This window comes from Pectinophora gossypiella, chromosome 5, assembly GCF_024362695.1.
Source record: "Pectinophora gossypiella chromosome 5, ilPecGoss1.1, whole genome shotgun sequence".
NCBI classification, from domain to species: Eukaryota; Metazoa; Arthropoda; class Insecta; order Lepidoptera; family Gelechiidae; genus Pectinophora; species Pectinophora gossypiella.
Window position 1 is genome coordinate 3070329 of NC_065408.1, and position 23123 is coordinate 3093451.

General features: G+C 38.4%; 2 protein-coding genes across 2 annotated transcripts in view; one reads left to right on the forward strand and one right to left on the reverse strand.

Moving 5' to 3' along the window:
* LOC126366633 (uncharacterized) overlaps nt 1-23123 on the reverse strand; it is a 341274-nt gene that overhangs the window by 281464 nt on the left and 36687 nt on the right. The window lies entirely within an intron of this gene.
* LOC126366636 (uncharacterized) lies at nt 482-3764 on the forward strand. Its single transcript, XM_050009828.1, has 2 exons — nt 482-2086; nt 3595-3764. The coding sequence occupies exons 1-2, from the start codon at nt 1165-1167 to the stop codon at nt 3672-3674; spliced, it is 1002 nt and encodes a 333-aa protein (XP_049865785.1). The 5' UTR covers nt 482-1164; the 3' UTR covers nt 3675-3764.

Consider the following 23123-nt stretch of genomic DNA (forward strand, 5'->3'; position numbering starts at 1 on the left):
ATCAATGATCTCCCTCTATATTATATACATACATGCATAAACTCACGCCCGTAATCCTTAATATGGTAGGCAGAGCTACAAGTAATCAAAGGCAATTTGCAATCACTGTTAATACGATATCCTAAGCTGGATATGATGAACCTTATGGTGATAAGGGATCAGCCTATCGTCCAAAAAATTAGTCCATCATGTATTGTTAGAGGACATAATCCCTCTGTCGGTTTTTACGACATGCTCGAGACGACAAGCAGCTTAACGTGTTCTATGTTTGTATCTATTATAAAGTTAGTGATTATTTAGAAGATATGAATGCAAGCGATTAACTGTCTGAGAACTGATATTAGGCAGCTAAATTACTCAATTGTATAACAATATTTTGTTTGTTTTTTTTTTACAGAACGTCTAGGGCCCTGTGCCGAGGTTTTTCTTGCAGCTTCTTTTTCCCGGCTATACAGGTTGTGAGAAGCTATAGTAGTGTTTGCAACAACCATTGAGCCAAACCATTCTTAATTAAAAAAGAAAAATATTATTTATATGGTAACATTCGTTCCAACCATTCACTCTCTCTTCATTTTAAAATTATATCGAATCAACACGTTCTCTGTAATATCTCTTTTGAAAAAAATTAATAAACCGTGAAATTGCCGTCACAAACTCTTTTATTTATGTCTTTCTTAGACATAAATTGGTGCCGAAACAAAAGTAAAGTGATTGCGCATCGTAAAAACTGTTTTTTCGTCGCGAGTGCACATTGCCGATCTCGTGGGCGCGTGAGTGCGAGTCGCCATTTACAAGGATTTTGCGCATATTTCATCATCAAGGGGCGTGCTAGAAGTGAAATAAGAGGCCTGGACCAACATTCGTCAAGGAATATACCACGGATCGTCACAGAAGCCTCAACATAGTTCACGCATTTCTCCGGTGAAAATCTACTTGTTGTAAAGAGAGGCCGCCATTATTCGAACTTCAACGATAACCAAACGTGAATCAACGAGTCGGTCAATGCAGTCATTCAGCCGTTCAACTCTTGACAGATACTGTTCGTTCGTTCATCTGTCAATGTCAAGCATCATTCGTTCGTTCGCCCCGTGTTTTGATAAACAAATACGTCTGCATTTCTGCGAAAAATATTAATTATTTACGGAATTTTCTGCGATTTTCAACATGGGACGCAGAAAAAGCATTGCGGATGAAGAAGACAGGGCGTCTCGGGACAAACGGCTGAAAGTTCAATTGGCACAATGCAAATCGAAATTGACGAAAGCAGAAAACTTTTTGCGTGAACAGAAAGGACCTCTAGATACGGATGCTATTACCCTCCGGCTGCAGCTATTGGAGAAAGTTTTACTGACCGTGAACGATCTTTTGCTAGAAAAGCAAGTTTTAACTTGGAGCGACGACGACGAGTTCGACGATGATGGACTAGAAGAGAGATGTCTTAGCGTGATAATAAGCTACAAGAAGGCGCTCGCGCAGGCAAGTTCGTCGAAGCAAAATACATCAGCTAGTGATAGTGCCAGTGACAGATATTCATCAATGAAACTTCCTGAAATTGACATTCCAGTGTATGAAGGAAAGGACTACACCAAGTACCAATCGTTTATCGAACTATTCACGGCTATTATTCATAGAAATGGTAAACTAGAACCTATCCAAAAGTTATTCTATTTAAGAAAATATTTGAAAGGGGAGCCGTTGTCACTTATTGAAGGGCTACCCTTAACGGGTGATTCTTATGAGAAGGCATTGGCTTTACTCAAAGCTAGATATGATAATAAGTTTCTCGTTGTTACAAACCATGTACAGGCAATCTTGGATTTTTCGCCTATTGTGAAGGGTGCTGCCAGCAATTTACGAGAGTTAATAGCTCATGCTCGTCAACATTTAGGAGCCTTGAAGACCCTTGGACAGCCCACTGAACATTGGGATATGATAATTTTACCCATTTTGTTGCGAAAAATAGATCAGTTTTCTTGCAGAGCATACCATAGTGAGCGTGTTGATAACAAGCTGCCAAATCTGGATGACTTCTTTGCATTCATTGAAAGAAGGGCCAGCAGCTTCGAGGAGAGCCAAAGGAGCGAAGGTAAGAACTCCACACAATTATTTAATAAAAAAGTTACTAACCTCGCAAGCAGAGAGTTACCATCTTGCAGGTTTTGTAAAGATCCTTCTCACAAATTATTCAAATGTCAAAAATTCCAAACATTGTGCCCAAAGGATAGGATTGAATTTGTTTTGAACAATAATTTGTGTAAAGTTTGTTTAGGATATCACAATAAAAAATGTCATTTTCATTTCAAATGCTCTTTGTGCAATAGCAAAGATCATAATACTCTATTGCACCTGGACGCAAGTGAATCAAAAGCTTCATTGCACAGCAACATCAGCAACAGCACTGTACTGCTGCCCACCATTAAAGCAAAGCTCTTCAGCCAAGACGGAAAATCACATATTATTGCTAGAGGGCTAGTGGACAGCGGCAGTCAAGTTTCATTTATAAAATCTGATCTTGCCAAAATGTTAAATTTAAAGCCATTCAATAGTAATTTAAATATTACAGCTCTAGGTCAACAAAACAGAACTACCTCAAAAGCTGTCAATGTGCGTTTCATGTCACTTCAAAACAATTTTAATTGTCAAGTGACTTGTTCCATTGTGAACCAAATAACTTCAACGTTACCTCAGCATGCAATTGATATGAAAAATATCCCCATGCCAAAATCTGCAGTGCTTGCAGATGATGAATATGGTACTCCAGGTGACATCTCATTTTTACTGTCAGCTGACATGTTTTTCAAAATTATGCGGCCTAACAAAATTCAATTAGGAAGCAATCTCTACCTAATAGACACCGAATTTGGCTCAATTGTGTCAGGAGAGATCAAAGAGAATGCATCATCTTTAAATAAAAATCTAGTAACACTGCATGCAATGACTACTTACAATGATGAACAGCTTGATCACCTCCTTACAAAGTTTTGGAATACTGAACTAGTACCTGAAACGAAGCCGGAGGTTACAGTAAAGCAGGATCCCTGCGAAGCCGCTTTTAAACAGTCGGTACAGTTAATTGATGGCAATTTTCAGGTTTCACTTCCACTTCAAAGGCCTCTAGATCAGCTTGACTTAGGTAACACGTTTCCCATTGCAGCCAAAACATTAAATTACATCGAAAAGAGACTAGATAAAGATGAGCAGCTTAAAGAAAAATACCATGCATTTATCAACGAATATGTTGAGTTAGGACATGCCAAAATCTTGCCCTTCAGCCATGCTGAAGCGAATAAAAGGTATTTCATGCAGCACTTACCCGTAATAAGGAATGACAAAAAAACCAATAAAGTCCGTGTTGTGTTCAATGGCAATACTCGAGCAAGGGCGCACCCCAGCTTAAACGAAATGCTTATGAACGGTCCTAAGGTGCAAAAAGACCTCTTTGATATTTTGCTGTCATTCAGAGCTCACGAGTATGTTCTTTTGGCCGACATTAGGCATATGTATAGAGCCATTTTTCTACACCCAGAGCACAGAGTGCTCCAGAATATTCTGTGGAGAAATAAAAATAATAACCTAATTATTATTGAATTGCAGACCGTCACATATGGGTTGAAGTCCTCCAGTTATCTGGCCACAAGGTGCCTGGAAGAACTAGCACGCCAGTACGAGGCTGAGTTCCCTAGGGCGGCAGCTGTGATCCGGAATTCCATGTATGTAGATGATGCGCTGTTTGGAGGTCAGTCAATAAAAGAGGCATTGGAGGTAAGAGATCAGCTTATTTCATTACTTCAGCGAGCCGGCTTTAGCTTACATAAATGGGCCGCCAGTGATCCTCGTCTTCTTGTTGACATTCCAATCAGTAAGCAGCATTTTGATGAACATGAGCTCTGCAAAGAAAACTTATCTATAAAAGCACTCGGCGTAACGTACGATGTCAAAAGCGATACGTTAAAAGTGGGTTGTCCTATCAAAAATATGCATGGAGACTGGAGCAAGCGTTCCGTGCTTAGTGTCATAGGGTCCTTCTTTGACCCTCTCGGGCTGGTAGGGCCAATCACAGTCCGAGCTAAAGAATTTTTACAAAAATTGTGGATTGAAAACTTAAAATGGGACTCTCCCTTACCTGATAAAATATTAAAACAGTGGAAACAATTTTACTGTCAACTTACAACTATGTCAGCTATTTGTGTAAATCGTAACATAATGTGTTCTAATGCACAGCGTGTTGAGCTGTATTGTTATTGTGATGCGTCACAAACAGCATATGGATGTTGCATTTATGTAAAAGTAATACATAACAATAGTGCAACCACTACTCTACTTTGTGCTAAATCTAAAATAGCTCCTATTAAAAACAAATTGACTGTGCCTCAATTGGAATTAAATGCAGCATTAATTTTAGCGAAGTTATATGACAGAGTCAGAATAAACTACTCAAATATTAAAATTGATGCCAAATACATGTTTTCGGATTCACAAGTTGTGCTGTGCTGGCTTAAGTCAAACAAAAACTTGAAGGATCTCATTTAAAATCATTAACTCCGTTTCTAGACAACAATAAAGTATTAAGAGTTTCTGGCAGATTACAAAATGCTTCAATTCCATATTCACAAAAATATCCTGTTATTTTACCAAAAAATTGTCACATTACGGATTTAATTATTTTAAATGAGCATTTAGCCTTATTGCATGCGGGTCCAAAAATGACCATGTCTAATCTAGCACTGCGTTACTGGATTATAAGCTGTAATCGAGAGGTAAAAAAGATTTTAAACAAATGTGTTAAATGTTATCGTTTTAAAGCTCAATGTGCTGAACAGTTAATGGGTTCATTGCCCACTGATAGAGTTAACCAGGCTAGTACCTTCAGCATTGTTGGTATTGATTACTGTGGCCCATTTCAAGTTAAGCAATCTAGCCTTCGAAGGAGTGTGGTCTCCAAAGGTTATGTTATAGTGTTTGTGTGTTTTGTCACCAAAAGTGTGCATTTAGAGTTGGCCTCAGATATGACTTCGCAATGTTTCATTGCAGCCTTGAAACGATTCATTTCAAGGCGCGGGTTGCCACGCGTTATCCACTGCGACAACGCCAAAACTTTCAAAGGTGCGGATAATTCTCTTAAAGAGTTGTACAAGCTACACAGCTCTACTCAACATCAATCGACCGTAATTAATTTCGCCTCTTCAAAGGGCATCAAATTTGATTATATACCCAGTTATTCACCAACGTTCGGCGGGCTCTGGGAAGCCGCCGTTAAAAGCGCAAAGTTTCATTTTAAAAGGATAATTGGTCCCAGCATTTTCAACTATGAAGAGTTTAATACAATCATCATATCGGTAGAAGGTATATTGAACTCTAGGCCTTTGACGGCTCTGTCTAGAGACCCTTCGGACCTATCATGCCTAACACCAGGCCACTTCTTAATAGGTAGACCGATAACGACCATCCCAGAGGCTGACTGTGTTTCAGTGCCTACCAATAGGCTTCGATTTTGGAGACGATGCACACAGATACAGCAAAGTTTTTGGCATGTATGGCATAAGCAATATTTGTCGTTATTAAATAATCGGCCTAAGTGGCACCATAATCAACCCAACATAGAGGAAGGTGCTTTAGTACTTTTAAAGGATGAGCGCTCTGCTCCACTCAGCTGGCCATTGGCTAGGGTTACAAAGCTGATTTCAGGACCCGATCAGAGGGTGAGGGTAGCAGAAGTGAAAACTTCTTGCGGCATGTCACGTAGAGCCATTAATAAATTATGTATATTGCCAATAGAAACATGAAAATAATATTTAAAAAGTGTTTATTTTTCTCATAAAAATAGTTAAAAAAAAAAAAAAAGGTTTATTTTTTCTAATATAAGCATAGCTTAAGAGTCTAAAAGTTCATAATATTTTTGTAAAAATTGTATAACTTAATATTAGTTAATATGGCTCTTGCGTTATAGTAGGGTGCGTAGTGCAGTTGTCATTGAGTACATTCTCTTAGTACGGTTTCCGTCGCATTATGTGGCACTTTATATTTGTACCCCTGTTGTACGCACCGTGCTAGATCGCTAATTATTAGGTGGTCGGAGTTGTAGTTTTTCAGTTGTAAGTTTAGCACCCGGCCCTCGGGAATATGTTTGCAACAACCATTGAGCCAAACCATTCTTAATTAAAAAAGAAAAATATTATTTATATGGTAACATTCGTTCCAACCATTCACTCTCTCTTCATTTTAAAATTATATCGAATCAACACGTTCTCTGTAATATCTCTTTTGAAAAAAATTAATAAACCGTGAAATTGCCGTCACAAACTCTTTTATTTATGTCTTTCTTAGACAAGTAGTTTTAGGCGGACGTTCGTTATGTAAAAATTGACGATTCAAAGTGTAACTATGTTACCTACTGGGTAAAGATATTTTTGTATTTGAATTTGAATATCTATATTATATCATCACCCATATAATATAGATCATTCTAGGAAGGGCATAATCCCTCTCCTCTTGTTATCGTGTGGGTTGTGATGTGGAATACCAGCCTCATCAACCCTGGTGTCAGGGATATATCCATTTGCCTACACTGATCGTGATCTTAGCTTTTTTATTATCTCCCAGTCCAGTACAGAAACAATCAGATTCTCTCATGTGGATTGAGAGATCAATGACCAACCTTATCACCAGGGTACCAGGGTTGCTATTTAGCCACTATAGGCTCCTTAGGTCCAAGTAACTCCGGCCAAGTATTTAATACCATTTGAAGCAAAAACACAATCAATTATGTCAAAAAGGCTCAAGTAACGTCTACAAGAAGTTTAGCAATAAATTCGTGTCCTAATCTATTTAACAGTAGGTTGTATTTACATTTTACACTGTGGCCTCACCTCTAGATTGACCGCAAATGCGTAAGTGCTTACGTAGCACAAGTACTTGTATGTTCAGAGAAGAGGTGTAATGAAAACAAACACTGAATAATTAAAAAAGGGTTATTTGTACTCATTTGCACTTTACGCTTACCTACATAGATTATGCTTCTATGGTATATATAATAATATATATCCTTCCAGCTGCAACGTAAAACGAAACTTCGGGAAGAGCTTGATTCAAAACGCGACGAGCTGAAGGCCCGACCAACTGCGGCCATAGCATATAACTATATCGGAGGTGTGCTGAAGTGCAGTGAATGTGGCCGTACATTCACTGCTAAGATCGGTTACATCAGCCATATAAGAGCGCATCTTAGGCGTTCCTAGATTGGAGACTTGTCGCCATGGCCGAATACGGCTTCTGTAGTATATACATGTAGCATCACGTCTGTCTTCCTTAAAGTTTAAGTGAATGTATACAGGGTGTAAGTGACATCGTCACGAATACTGAGGGGGATGATTCAGCTTATGACTCTGAGTTAATATCAAGCAGAATTTTCCGCGTAAAATGACAGAGGGCAGCAGTAACTGTCAGTACTGTTCAGAGGCGGGGGACATGAGTACTAGTATGGCTTTGTAATAGACTACTCTGGGCGTCATCCCACTTGCATCAGACAGAGTACTGCGGGGCGGAAGGCAAGAGGGAATCCACTGCCCTATCGTTCCCTAAAAAAGTAGCATGGAAAATGCTGCACTGACAAAAGCGTGGCTCTTAAATTGGTGATGATGTCGGTCATGATGTCAGATTTCTTCCAAGCGGGAGGCTTGCCGATGGAGCGATAAAAGGGGAGGTAGAACACTTCACAGGTTCGGAATCTACACTACGCCGTCCATTGTCACGACGACAATACGAGGTAGGATCCCAACAACCTTAAGGGTCCAAGTCGGGGTGCGTATCCGTGACAACAGATGTAAGCCTCGCAAAAAAAAAGAAAAAAATATATATGTTTATTACTCTCTCATCAACACGATAATTGGTAATTAACAATACCTAAAAAAAGATGTAGTGTGGTATTTATAAACAAATCTCAGCTGAGACTGCCCTCAAGATCATGCTCAAGTCCCTGGTTTTATATGAGAACTGTCACATTGACATGATTTTAAGGACAGTCTCCAAGCTGAGATTAGTTTATTAATACCACCCTAAGATACAGTTGTTGGTGAGAGAGACTGGGGTCTGTGAGAAGCGTTAGCTTGAATACAGAACCCTATAGCTAATTATTTTATGTTTATATAACACAAATTAAATACACCTAGAGTTACTACGGATTTTTTCTATAACTAACAATACTAGAGATATAATAGCGAGCGTATGTTATGAGCTAACGGTACTAAAGTAGCAATGCATAAAGGCTTTTACAGTTCCCCACCCTATTTAACAGTATGTAATACAAACCTATTTCAAAATTACCCGCAAATAAGGGTCAAATTCCTTATTTTTAAAGGAGGTGTGATGAAAATAAACACTGAATGAGTAACAAGGGTTCATCTTTACTCATTTGTGTTTTAACTCTAAAAATCTGTTCCTTGCCTCGGAATTGGATGAAGAGGGGTTTTATTACATTTCTTGTTTTTGTTTTATCTCTAAATGGATTAGATAAGTGGCTTTGTGTGTTTAGATACGGTGGCTGTTTAGGAGAGGTTTAGAGCAATCCGTTGGGACATTGTATTTTAAAATACCACTCCGACGACCAGCATGGTCCAGTGGTTGAGCGTTCGGCTCACAATCCGGAGGTCCCGGGTTCGATTCCCGGTAGGGACATATCACAAAAATTACTTTGTGATCCCTAGTTTGGTTAGGACAGTATTGGATGATCGCCAGATTGTCCGAAAGTAAGATGATCCGTGTTTCGGAAGGCACGTTAATCCGTTGGTTCCGGATACTACTTACTCATGTAAAATGCCAATCTGTCCTAAGAGTTTGCTTATCACGGCATGCGACCACGGCTATCTGCTAAACGTCACTATTCGGATGAATTTCAGGGAAATATAATATTTACCTAACCGGAAGATTTGACAGGTCCGGTTTTTTACAGAAGTGACTGTCTGACCTTCAACGCGTGAAATGAAAACCGGCTCAAAATAAATGAAGTTATATACCTCCGAAACGCATTTTTCGGGAATGTAGGTTACCCCACGATCACGATTTAAACATGAATTCGAAAACAAATTCTAAAATCCATGCTGGAATTGGAACCTGCTCTGGCTGCTGCCGAGTATTTATACAAACTTACTAAAAAATCTAGACTCTTAAATGCAAATATGTTCCTTCATTTATTTATGGAAAAAGCTAAGGTTAATAAACTTGTTAAGTCTTATGAGTGGACCGTTCCCATGCGACAAGGCGCGGGTAAAATTCCAGCGTTAACACGTTGTGGAACGAGATACTATGTCCCCTGGCACAGATTGTATGCATTTCAATCTAGTGAACCCAATTTAAAACTTTACGTTGGAAGTACTGGCGATAATTGAGTTGCATCGTGAAGGTAAATACGACTCAAGACAATGTGACAGATAACCTGGCATTATTTCTTGTATATTTATATACAAGTATATTATATAATGTGATTATATAATGGGAGGAGCTCGGTGGCGCAGCGGTAAACGCGCTCGGTCTGCGATTGTTGAAGTTAAGCAACTTTCGCAAAGGCCGGTCATAGGATGGGTGACCAAAAAAAAAAGTTTTCATCTCGAGCTCCTCCGTGCTTCGGAAGGCACGTTAAGCCGTTGGTCCCGGCTGCATTAGCAGTCGTTAATAACCATCAATCCGCACTGGGCCCGCGTAGTAGTTTAAGGCCCCGATCTCCCTATCCATCCATAGAGAAGGCCCGTGCCCCAGCAGTGGGGACGTTAATGGGCTGATGATGATGATATTATATAATTATATACAAGATATTATGCCAAAAGTGGCGAATCTGTGCGCGCCACAGTGCGTGCCGCCGACACATCTAGCAGCGGGTGACTGCGCGGCCATTTAAGATTATTAAAACCCAGAGGGTATGAGGTAAATTTAACTCGGCACCCGATTCGAATTGGTACGGAGCGGAGAGTAACCGTTCTAAACTTAAGAAGTATTTTTTTTTATTCTATGGTGCAAAGTTAAAATAATACTTGTGTAATGTACACCTGTGCTGTGTAGCGCGGTCTCACGCGCGGATGCCAAACAAAACGGCGCCTCTAAACCGCAGTTGTACAAACATTATCATCGTCGGTACGACATCGTAGCCGACCTGGCGAAGGCCATAAAGTTAGCTACGAATGTACAGGAAATATCCTTACATTTCTTATAATTCTATTAATTAATTTGCTTCCGGGAAAGTAGTTAAGACTTAGGGGACATTTCGTCCCAGTCTTAAACTGGGCCCAGGGGCGAGATTGCCCTTTTCTAATTTGATAATGGGTAACTGAGCCCACTATGATTCAGTTGTTGGGACGACTACACAATTTAATACCATCATAATCATAATCATAATCAATCGTTTATTTGCAAGAACACAAAGTTAAAGATCTTATTCTAAGTAAAACAGTGCATGTGTTCAACCTGCAAGCAGGTGTGCCAATATTTATATACTTAATTATATTATTATTAAGACTTACTCCTATAGTTAAAGAATTCGTAACCAAACCTACAAAAACTTTCGTAATTCGTATTGTAGGCAAACCTACAATAACTCACGTTAAAAAAAAATTGTTCATCATCGCCCTAGCGATATCCCGTTTTTGACAGGGTCCGGTTACCTAACCTGAAGATTTGACAGGTCCGGTTTTTTTTCAGAAGCGACTGCCTGTCAACAGGGCTAACATGCGCAATGTGATAAAATTATTGGTCGATTCAATTAATTATGTCGAAATTCATAAGTTTTTTTTTCTAACATGCGTGAATTTAGTTCGTATTTGGACAGAACGACATGACTTATTTGGGTTCACATATTAGCACCAATTGACAAAAGGACATAATTATATCGTCAGAATCGATAAAATGAGTGTAACAAAATTTTATCATGTTGCGCATTTTAGTCCTCCTGGTTAGGCTTACTACCTGTTGTAGGTACCTGTTATTTGCATACAGCACCAAAATGCCCATCATACCTCCCACTTAAAAAACCCTTTTACATAAAACGGCTTACCTACTTATTATCTCAATATTTTTATTTTTGTTGACATTTTACCCCTTTGTACGGGCGTCACTTAAAAAAAATCCTGAGGGATTTTAAGAGTCTTTTTCATTTAGGCTTAGGCTTATTTTAATCCGGGGATTTTTACTTCTTGTCTTTTAGCCTGTCAAACGTACCCTTGAGAAGGGATTTTAAATAATAATTACATAATTGGAAGATTTAATGAAATTATTTTTTGATTATTAAATAATTATCCTTTTTTATAAATTATACTTTATGGCGTCAAAATAAAATAATAATAATTGTCGTTATCTTTTTTTTCTACGAAATGCTGAAAGCTGTGGAGGAAGTAAGAAAAGTGTGTCAGGATCGAAGCAAATGGAATTCCATAGTCTGTTTACCCTAGTGAAAAATAGGCGTTGGTTTATGTATGTAAGTATTTTGAATTTTTGGATGAAATTGTTCATACGAATTTTGTCGTTGCTGGTTGTTGGGAAACCCCGTAGTAGTAGTCAGAGACCTTTTTTTTGACGTGACTTATTGTAGATTTGTCGCAGATGGCATTAACTACTTGGCCGGACAAATGGGGAGCGCTGAAGGCTCTCACCCAGTATTAGGTAGAGACCACGGAATTCCATTTACTACGAGCCATAGGCACAGGGCACATTAGCGCAAGTCTATGTGTACGAAACATGTAAATTACTCTTTCATTCAAAAAATCAAAATACATAACATACATAAACTCAATACCGTGTGGGTTGTGATTACAAAGACCGTAACCATTACTTACTATGTTTAAAGTGACTTCCAAAGCACGGATCATGTAACTTCCGAACAATCAATGATCATCCTGTAATGTGCTAACCGAACTAGTATTCACTAAGTGATTGTGATATGTCCCCACCGAAAGTCGAACCAGAGAACTCCGGATCGTGAGCCCGACGCTGAACCACTGGACTACGAAGGCCGTTACAACTCATTTAAAAGCATAGAATTTGTAGTGAAGTTTTTTTTATGTATATAGACAATTGCAAAGTACATTTATACAGTACATCACAAACTTAGACTGTTTTATCGTGCACTGCAGAGCTCCTCCTCCACACAGCTCTCACAGCTGTTCTCACGGCCTCCGTAGTCCAGTAGTTGAGCATTGGGCTCACGATCCGGAGAACCTGGGTTCGAATCCCGGTGGGGACATATCACAAAAGTCACTTTGTGATCGCTAGTTTGGCTGATCACCTGATTGTCCAAAAGTAAGACGATCCGTGCTTCGGAAGGCACGTTAATCCGTTGGTCCCGGTTACTACTTACCGATGTAAGTAAGTAGTCGTTACATGAGGCATGTCAAAGGTCTTTGGCGGCTCAATGGTAACCCTGATACCAGGGTTGATGAGGTTTGTAATTTACCTCACAACCCACACGATAGAAGAAGGATGTAAGTATAAAGTCCCGTGATCTCTGTATCGCGTACTCCCTAGCCCAACCTTCATGTTTGGTGAGACAACACAACAGCGCATAGCGGTTTATGAAATCACTCTTTGTATGTAAATGTTGGTGTGCGCCCGCTCCGGTTTGCGGGAGTTTTTCCTAACTGATGTGACGATTTAGTTTTTATACAGGGAAAATTGAATTCTTATTTTGTCGCCCTTACTGAATCTGAATCTGAAGCGGTTGAGAACAGCTGTCTTTATTTTTATTTATTCCTTTCTTTTCTGGCGATACGGCTCACCATCTATCACGCTGGTCTAACAGAAAACTCGGCGTGAACAAAGATCCCATCAAAAACATAAATGTGAAATGAGAGCCAAGTTTAATATTATGTTATACCTATGCCTTGGTCATTGACTTAAACGAAAAATGAAGTGAGATCTAAATGGGTGCCAAGTTCAATGGTCAGTCCTGAAATTTATTTACAACAACATAAAATATAATTTCTTCTTATAACTTAAGATAATACATTGTAGCCTAAGGTTTGACTTGGCTCCCGCCTGGAAGCAATCTCGCGTGGCCGACATGGAAGTGCTTAAATAGGCTCCAGATACAGGTTGGCCGCTGATAGGATAATCTCTGCAGGTGGAGGGTTGCGATGAGAGCAAGTGTGGAGTATCACCACAAACTATGGATCACCTTTTGTGCTCTCCTAAGTGCTCTAACACCTGCACTATTAAAGACCTTCACAAAGCCAATGACAATACCGTAAGCGTGGCCAATTATTGGTCAGCAAAAATATAGTATCGACCGCCATCGACACGCAAAGAAGAAGAAGCGATGAAGGAAAACATCGTAAGGAAACTTATATTCCAAGAAATGCATTTCGGAAGTATGTAACCCAATCTGTGATTGGCTGGTTTTCCCTTCGCGAGTTGGAAGGTCAAACAGAGAGTCACCTCTATAAATACAACCCCAACTTTATTAATAAGTATGTAAAGTGTTGCCATAATTTAATTTCTAAAGTAAATACGACGCGACTTTGTTTGACTGATTGCATTCAGGCTGCAGCATTGCATTTTACAAAATAATTTGCATGTAAATTATATTCCGGGACTGCATACAATGAAATTGTATTCACCGTTCTACTGGTGAAGTTAGTTCAGAAATATAAAAAGAGCAATTGGAACATTTTTTTTATATTTATTTTTACCTTTATAGGTGTATTTTGAGGATTTATTTACAATGTTGTTGGTAGGGCTGGCAGAGGAAGACCTTTAAGGACGTACATTGACTGAATTGGGGATGTTCTTAGAACATTTATTTCCCTCTAGCGTTACTCGTATTCACAAGGAAAGGGAGAGGGGAAAGTTGGGAGGGGGGGTTGCTTCAGGAGGTTTCTTACCTGAAGATTTGATAAGTATAGTTTTTTTAGAAGTGACTGGGCAGTGACAACTCTGACCTTTCAACCAGCCCATTTAAACCAGTTTAGGTCGCACACCTCCAAAACGCATTGCTTGGGAATATGGATTTCCTCACAATGTTTCCTTCACCGCTAGGCACGTGGTAACCATTTACGATTAACTGTTTTTTTTTCTAGTTACAAGTTAAATGTTGTTAATCTTAGAATCCTTTTTTTTTTAAATAAAAGAACTTTAATTAATAAATGTTACTACAACACTAGTGAATAGCTGTTACAATTTGAAAAGCTTTCTTCACTCTTTCAAACTTCTATTTTGTTGTGCCCGAAATGGTTTGAGTTGAATCCTATTTAACTTACTAAATCGTACACCATCATAGTATGCAAATGAAGTTTATTAACATAAACCGCCTATACACGTCCCACTGCTGGGCACAGGCCTCCCCTCAATCAACCGGAGGGGGTATGGAGCATACTCCACCACGCTGCTCCACTACGGATCGGTGGAGGTGTTTTTACGGCTAATAGCCGGGACCAACAGCCTAACGTGATCTTACTTTTTCGGACATTCAGGTGAGTCAAGCCTGAAAAGTCACCAACCAAAGGACAGTCTCACAAAGTGATTTCGACAACGTCCCCATCGGGAATCGAAACCGGACCTCCAGATCGTGAGCCTAACGTTCTAACCACTACACCATGGGGGCTGTCAAATGAAGTATATTGAATGAACAATATTACAATCACAATCAATTTCACAAACCCCAAGTACAAGGTAGTTCAATCAAGTGACTACCGTATACTAGACAATATAGAGTGATAGTGAATAATACGTATTTATAGCCCAAGAGAGGCTAGTGATGGATGAACCAGGCAATTGGTTCCGACGGAGCACTGTGTGTTATTGTATCTCTATTGTTGATTATTTACTAGGAGAACGAGATGAAATTATTCCCGGAAATCTTTGAGATAACATAATACAACATACTCGAAGCATCACGCCTGTATCCCCGAGGCGGTAGGCAGAGCTGAATACTATCCAGAGTGCTAGTGACAACGTAACTAAAACTCAGGGGGATGATACAGGCCATGATTCTGAGTTGATATCAAGTGGAATTTTCCGTTGGTTAAGTATGGAACGGAAAATAATTTAATAAAAATACTTAAATTTTCATGAATTTTCCGACAGGAAAATCCACTTGATATCGACTCAGAATCATGGCCAGAATTATCCTCCTCAGTATTTGTTACGATGTTGAGAATCGAACCCGGACCAAATCGTGAGCTGAACATTCTAACCACTAAACCACTACAGGGATATAAATGTAAACTGGCAATGCAGTAGATACTAAAATACAAAATAATTCTTATACTCGACGTAAATTCTCCTGACAGCGTTTCAGAAGTTGTAAAGTTAAAAATACAACACATTTTGTTGTGTTCACGTTATACGTAGCATTTTAAATAATACCAAACTAATATTCTGAAACAAGTATATTCGATTTAACCTTTTAACATACATAGCATCACGGTTTTATCCCCGGAGGGGTAGGCAGAAGTTTAAAGTCATATTAAACCTACTCCTTGCCAAAAAAAATGTAAACTAGACGTAAAAGTACCTATATTGCTGCAAAAAATATTCATTCCAATGAACGACTTTCCAGGCTACGTTTCTCAAAAACAATTTAGATGACGTTGTACAGTTTTAAAACAGGCTTAGCACCGTTAGCACGCGATTCTTCCTCGCCTGGACATACATCACCCGTCACTCTCTCACAGTACTGCACAGAAGGAGACAGATGATCTCTGTCGCGACGAGAAGGAGTCACGTGCTTACGGTGTTCAGCCCGCAGAAGCTTATATAAAAATAATTGTTGCAAATATCAATATTTGGATCACATTATGTATAGAATTATGTCGCTACCTATATTGCTTCTCTTTATTTTGATCAGAATACTAATGGGTGGAAGATTTAATTGTGCCTGGGTGTAATAAAAAGAATCATAATTTATACCCAAAAACAAAGATAAAAGATACATTATGTCTGTTATCCTTGAAATTAGAAGGTTAAACGAACGAAAAGTATTTAGATTCTCTATAAAACACTAAGAAAGTTTATTCTATTTTAATAGTAGCTTCGAACCAACCCAAAGGTCGACGCCCTCTTAATGATGACAGAGACAGCAAGCTCCCACTTCTAGCAAATAAACATTCACTTACACCGCCACCATTAATCTACTACATAGCAAGTTAGTGGTCTGGCGACAAAGCGACGTAACTAACAAATGGTTGTATAAGGTCGCGGCTTTCCGATTCGACGCACGGAATTCTAAAACGAAACATAAATCAAACGTCACGTTGTCCGCCGCATAACGTACTGCCATCTAGTGGTGAAAAAAGAATACAAGTTTTCAATTTTGGTAGCGTTTGACACTTTCATATTCATCAATCTGTTCTCGCGTCGTGGATTGACGGGTTTTTCTATGTGAGATTTTATTTTTCGGTAAAATTTTTTGTTACGATTTTATTATGCATAGCCATTCAGGCTTCCGTGAGTGGACTGGAATAAAGTTTAAAATTAAAATGGAATGCAAACCCTAAGATGACAATGGAACATTCAGAATTTTCATTTTTATTTGGTTTGTTGAATAAGGAATAATACTACGTATAGAACGGCAACTCTTCGCTCCCCACCAGCGTCTGAGCTAGGTAACATAGTTTAGACTAAAATCGTATGGTGTCAGACATCACACACACAGATGCGCGTGTACGATACTGTCAATGTGCAGTGTCTGTGTAAAGTGTCCAGGGTGTGCCATAGAGAAACGTTGAAATAATAGTTAGATATGTTTTCTTCATTGAAATATAAACCGGCGAGCGTGCAAGAAGTCTTTGATAAGAGTGGAAGAAGCGAGAATAGTGTGTGAGGATCTTAGTAGATGGAATCCAGTGTTCTCTGTCTACCTCACGGGAAACAGATGTGGTATGGTATTATTTTATTGTGTCGTGAATGCTATACTGTCGGAGTAGCTTTCTCCATCCTTATAAGACACGACGTTTACAACATAGAAGGAAAGCAACATAGAGAGGAAGGGGAAGATCAAGAAGGGTGAATCTCAAAATTTCAAGCTTGGTGGCGAGATTTCATATTATTTTGTCGTGAAAAATTGGGTTCCGACATGAAAAAGATCCAAAAGGATCCTAGGTTCCGACATGAAAAAGGAATTTTTCAATTCCCAATTCTCCCAATTTCCCCAATTTTTCACGAAAAAATGATATGACAGTCGCCACCAAACTTGACACATTTTGATATTCACCCAGAACTTTAAAAATGATAAATAACTTTAAAATAAGTACTAAAAAAATCATGAATTCAGTGATTTTTGTGATATGTCCCCACCGGGATTCGAACCCGGGACCTCCGGATCGTGAGCCCAACGCTCAACCACTTCACCACGGAGACCGTTTATTTGCCAAGTACTTTAATCATTGATGGCCAAGGGACCCTTGGTATAATATTTTATCGACATAATACACCACATAAGAGTTTAGAGACATTCTACGTTTATCTTTTAACCCTTCATCATGCATAGAAACCAAATGATTATCTCTACTAAGTAGGTAATAGCCAATAAATACATAGTTTCCTAATAAATCGACGGGATATCTAGCAGGAATGGAGTTGGTATTTCCACAATATTTATCAAACGTTCGTTCGCGGCATAATGTTGGCGGTAAATAAAGCATATTTATCTCGTACCGAACCGCGTGTAAATTGCTAATATAACGATTTATCGGCACATAGCATTCTGTGGATAATTTACACGTTCACACTGGCGGAAAATTGCCGAGTTTTGTTTTCAATGCCTTTTAAGATAGAAGATAAAACTTGTGCGGGTCAATGCACAGCCACAACGTAAGATAGCATCACGCCTGAATCCCCAAAGAGGTAGGCAGAGGTAAATAGTAAATACATACACTCCTCGCCAGCTATGTTATGTAATAAGGGGGCGAGCCTATTGTCATTAACCGACCAGAAATCCTGAAAACCACGTGATATCGATTATATAATATTATATGAACATGTAATCGATGCAAACCTGTGACACTAGTAACACAGAATAAGAAATAATACTTCGGATGTAAGATACCTCATTACAGACTATTCAGTGGGGCTATAGATTATTTTAAATAAAATAGGTACTCACTTGTATAATCAATCCACTTGCAAATGTTTCCAGCACTCAATTAGGTATCACAATAACTTATACTGCACTAACTATGGTTTTGTCCGGCCAAGTAGTCAATGCCATCTGCGGCAAATCTACAATAAGTCACGTCAAAAAAAAAAAAACTAAGTATGATGTGTCCGACTGGACGGTTGAGAGACGACTGTCCCCTCCAATGTTCTGGCGACTACTTATAACCTTATCCCCACCAGAACAAGTGTTGGCTGGACAGCTGGCTTACAATTACTAAATTGATATACTTATTAATTTTATATGACAATTACAATTATTGATAGCTATGATACAAATGTAAATAAATCATCTCATTAATAATAGTAAATGATATTAAAAATATTAAATACAAATAGTTGATGACACGTATAAAATGGCAACCCTCCGCTCCCCACCAGCTTCTGAGCTAAGTTTACCTCACCACCCTCAAACATAAATATTGTCTATAATCGTATGGCGTCAGACGTCACACGCACAGGTTTCGGTGGTACTTAAATAAATAATTAAATATTTACTGCTAATTATAAAAGCTTCTTTTGTAAGTAGTACTAGCTACCTATTAAATAATGACGGTTAAGGCTGCGTCCCCAGTAAGCAAACTGTCAGCGGCCGACTGAGTGAGCCGCAAATTTGCAGCGAACTGAAATTCGAGTTAGTGATGTGTGTGTGCGTTAAGATTAGTTAGGTGCGATGCAAAAAAACACGTCCTAACACGATGACAGCTTTTTTCTAACTATCCGAATAATCATTTTGCGGCAAACGTGAGTTACTACGCCCGACGAACAACCAATTGCCGACTGGAACCGGTTTTGGTGGGAGTCGGCCGCTCACTAAAATAGTCGGCGCGCGTAACGCTGCAACTGCGTACAGTGAGCGCAAAACTAGCAAACTGTGAACACTCCATTTGAAATATATGGAAGGGCGTACTAAACCGATACGCCGCTAACTCAGTCGGCGGCTCACAGTTTGCCTACTGGGGACGCAGCCTAAAAGTCTTGTAATTGGCAGCCCTCAGAGGTCACACACACAGTTGCGCGTGTTGATAATGTTAATGTGTGGTGTCGGTGTAAAAGGTTGTTTGTGTGAAGTGTCCGGGATGTGCTAGTATGTAAGTAATACGTCGTTCGAATAGGGCTACGACTGGTAGAAACACTTAAAAAAATGATGATAAAACAAACAATATATAGCTTAATATATACTACTAGCCACCCGCCCCGACTTCGCTACGGTGCAATGCTGAAGAAAAATGAAACGATTTACGATATCACATTAAAAACCTCAAAAATAACAGTATTTCTCCACTATTTAATTAATGTTATTATACATATAAACCTTCTTCTTGAATCACTCTATCTATTAAAAATAACCGCATCAAAATCCGTTGCGTAGTTTTAAAGATTTAAGCGTACATAGGGACAGAAAAAGCGACTTTGTTTTATTATTAGTACGCAGGCATAGATAGGCAGTCTACGGAATTCTTGTACAGTTTAAAACCTATAAAATACGGAATGAGAATAAATAGTCTGTCCGAGGACTAGGAAGCAATCTCAAAGCGTTTACATGACAATGGACGTCTACTGGTGACAATGGGAACATTATCCCCTTGTGCTGCCTCAGAAGTTCGAACTAGATGTATACATGGCGTTAGTAACACCGTACTAAATACTGAGAACACAATATTGAACTTGAATTTTCCAAAAAAAAAAAAAAAAAACAAAAAGTGTGTCAGGATCGAAGCAAATGGAATTCTATAGTCTCTGCTTACCCCGGTGGGAAATAGGCGTGAGTTTATGTATGTATGTAATTTTCCAAAGAGAAAATTTAAATCGAAAAAATACCTCAAAAATAACAGTATATTTCCACTATTCGATTGATGTTATTATACATAATAAACCTTCCTCTTGAATCACTCTATTAAAATCTGTTGCGTAGTTTTAAAGATTTAAGCGTATATATGTCACCGTAAAATTGAAAATAACGTTAGATTATAATCTCGCGAGATTGTGAACTGTCGAATAATTATGAATCGTATCATATTGCTTACAATTGAACGTATTATTTTTCGGTAGATTATAATTTATCGAAGTGAAACCGTCAAATTGTGATACGAAACGCACCTCGCGTGCTATACCATAGAGTTACAAAACTATTAGAGTGAGCATAATGTTAATTTGGGATTCTCTTAAAATGCATAAATGTTTTTGTCATAATTTTAATTATCATAATCCTTTTTGCATAACGTTTTTTAGCATAATAGTTTTACTTTCCCATAATAACATCTAGGAATACTGGTTTGTTAGGTATAACTTATTTTTGGGATTAATAAATAGATATCCATAATTCTTTTTTAGAATAATAGTGTTTTGTCATAATTTTTACAAGGCATAACAGTGGGTTAGGGTGCGGCGGGGGTGGCCCTTGGGCCACCCCTATGCCGCCAGCATGTTTATCTTACACACGAAAAGTATACTGAATGATACGTTTCAGATTTTTTAATTTTGATACATTTTTTCTTACCATGTGATGTCAGAATTATTGATTACTTACTAAATAATTAATAAATACGTACATAATTTCACAATCTTGAAGAGCATTTATTTTATTTGACTGACACCTGTGTTTTATTCCTAACTCTATGGACACAGAACGGTCTACTGTAAGGCCGACCAATCAGGGACAGCTGTCGGACAGTTGACAATTTGACAATTGTAAGATTGTGATTTAACAGTTTTACTTCGATAGATTATAATCTGACGAATAATAATACGTTAAATTGTAAGCAGTATATTACGTTTCACAATTTTTCGACAGTTCACAATCTCGCGAGATAGATTATAATCTAACGTTATTTACAATTTTACGGTGACATATATACAGGGACAAAAAAGCGACTTTGTTTTATACTATATAGCGATAATGGACTATCTTCATGTTTAGGTAAATAAGTAAACGAATTTCCGATAAACATTGATAACAGTAACAGTATCTACTTGATTCGTTTTCAATAGGCTTTATTAGAAAGATACTCTGGCCAATCAGTTAATTCCATTTGCGGCAAACTTACACTAAGTCGCGTAAAAGTCTACTTCTTTCTCCTCTAAAACCACACAATGGAACATATGAACGGTCACGAGCATTAATATGAATACACTTTGGTACCATGTCACATTAACTTTTTTGACAAATTGAACTGTAAGTCTCACTAAATGTTATATAATTATGTTAGTGCGACAGAGTCCTAAAGCGGGTACATTATATTGCTCATGACTGAACACACATGTAGGGTATGTATTGCTATCAGGTTCTAACTGTACCATGTACTCATTCCACCGTTTATTTCAGTCACGTGGCAGAAGCATCGGCCCTCATCACAAGTTTACGACTTCACCAGAAGTAATGGACTTCCCAGGTACCTACAAGTTTTTCTCTAAAACTACTCAACGGGAGAATAAAAACTCCAGTTAATAGAACACTTATTACTCTGATGAACGCTTGTTCCAAGAAATAAGACTACTCTAGTTATTTAAAGTCGCTTTTAAAAGTTAGTAACACCGTTAGTTTCGACAACGTATCAACAGTGGCTGCAAGTTGTCTGTGATTGCTTGTGGCTCTGCCCACCTCTTGTGGGATCACGGGCGTGAGTTTATGTATGTATGTGTTTAAAAGTTAGTTAGTAACTGTAGTTATATTATACAGTGTCATATCATCAGTAATTTAAGAGCCACGCTCTTGTCGGTGTAGCATTCTCCATTCTTGTCTATCAAAGATCAATTCCTTCTTTATAAGACAAGACGTTCGCCTTCTCTTTAATCTGTTCCATGTAAGCTCGTCTTGGTCTTCCCCTTCATTTCTTTCATAGTAGCTTCCCTTCTATGATGTTGTTAATAAATTCGTCGTGTTTTATTAAGTGTCCAATCATCTTGCCTCTTCAGTAGCAGTGCAGTGTCATTATAATAAAAAATAAATATTACGTACAGAACGGTAACTCTCTTCGCCCCGCACCAATTGGTATCGGCGCTGACCTCTCCCTTCCTGGGCCTTAGTCTTTAGTCATAAAAGTCGCTTAAAAAAACGAGGGAATGCACCGTCTTTTTCACTCGTACATTCGCATTCGCCGATAAAGAATGAGTTTTTGTATGTAGTGTCGAATTTTAATAATCACAAACACTAATATGGTATCGGGCGCTGACCTCTCCCCACCTGGGCCTTATTAGTCTTTAGTCATAAAAGTCGCTTAAAAAAACGAGGGAGGGGAACGTCTGTCTCACTCACACATTCGCATTCGGCGGTAATAATGAGCTTTTTGCATGTGATTTCCAGGTTAGGTTACTTTTATAAGCACAAACACTAATTATGTTCTTATCTCATAAAACTATTCTACACATTTTTACTCGAATTGTGCCATGAAAATCACAATAAAAACGGCAATAAAACTAAAAACGCAATAAACATAAAAACAACGGCAAATTGTTGTTGATCTCACAAGGAATAGGTTTGATTTTGCTGAAGTTTTCCATATAAATTGCCAACCGGCCTAGCTTGTAAAATGGCGGACGTAAACCCAGAAAAGCTCACAAAGGAATGACCTTCGAAGTGTAGACAAAATCTAAACCAAATGTTGTGTCAGCGACTAGAAAGAAAGAAGAACAGTGCCCCATATTCTAAATTGTCTTCAAAATACGACACACCTACGCAAATCAAAAGTAGTACAATACAAATATACTTTATTGCACCAAAATAAAAGGAAATATTTACAAAAGACTCTTAAATGGCAAATAGTAGCCCGAACAAAAATTTTAGAAAAATTATGCTATTAAGTACTATTAAATAAAGAATAATAAGTAATACGTATAGAACGAAAAGTCTCCATCCCGCACCAATTTGTATCGAGCGCCGACCTCCTTTAAACTCAAATTCAAATTCAAAAATATCTTTATTCAATAGGTAACATAGTTACACTTTGAATCGTCATTTTTTACACAAGGAACGTCCCAACCGCCTAAAACTACTACAG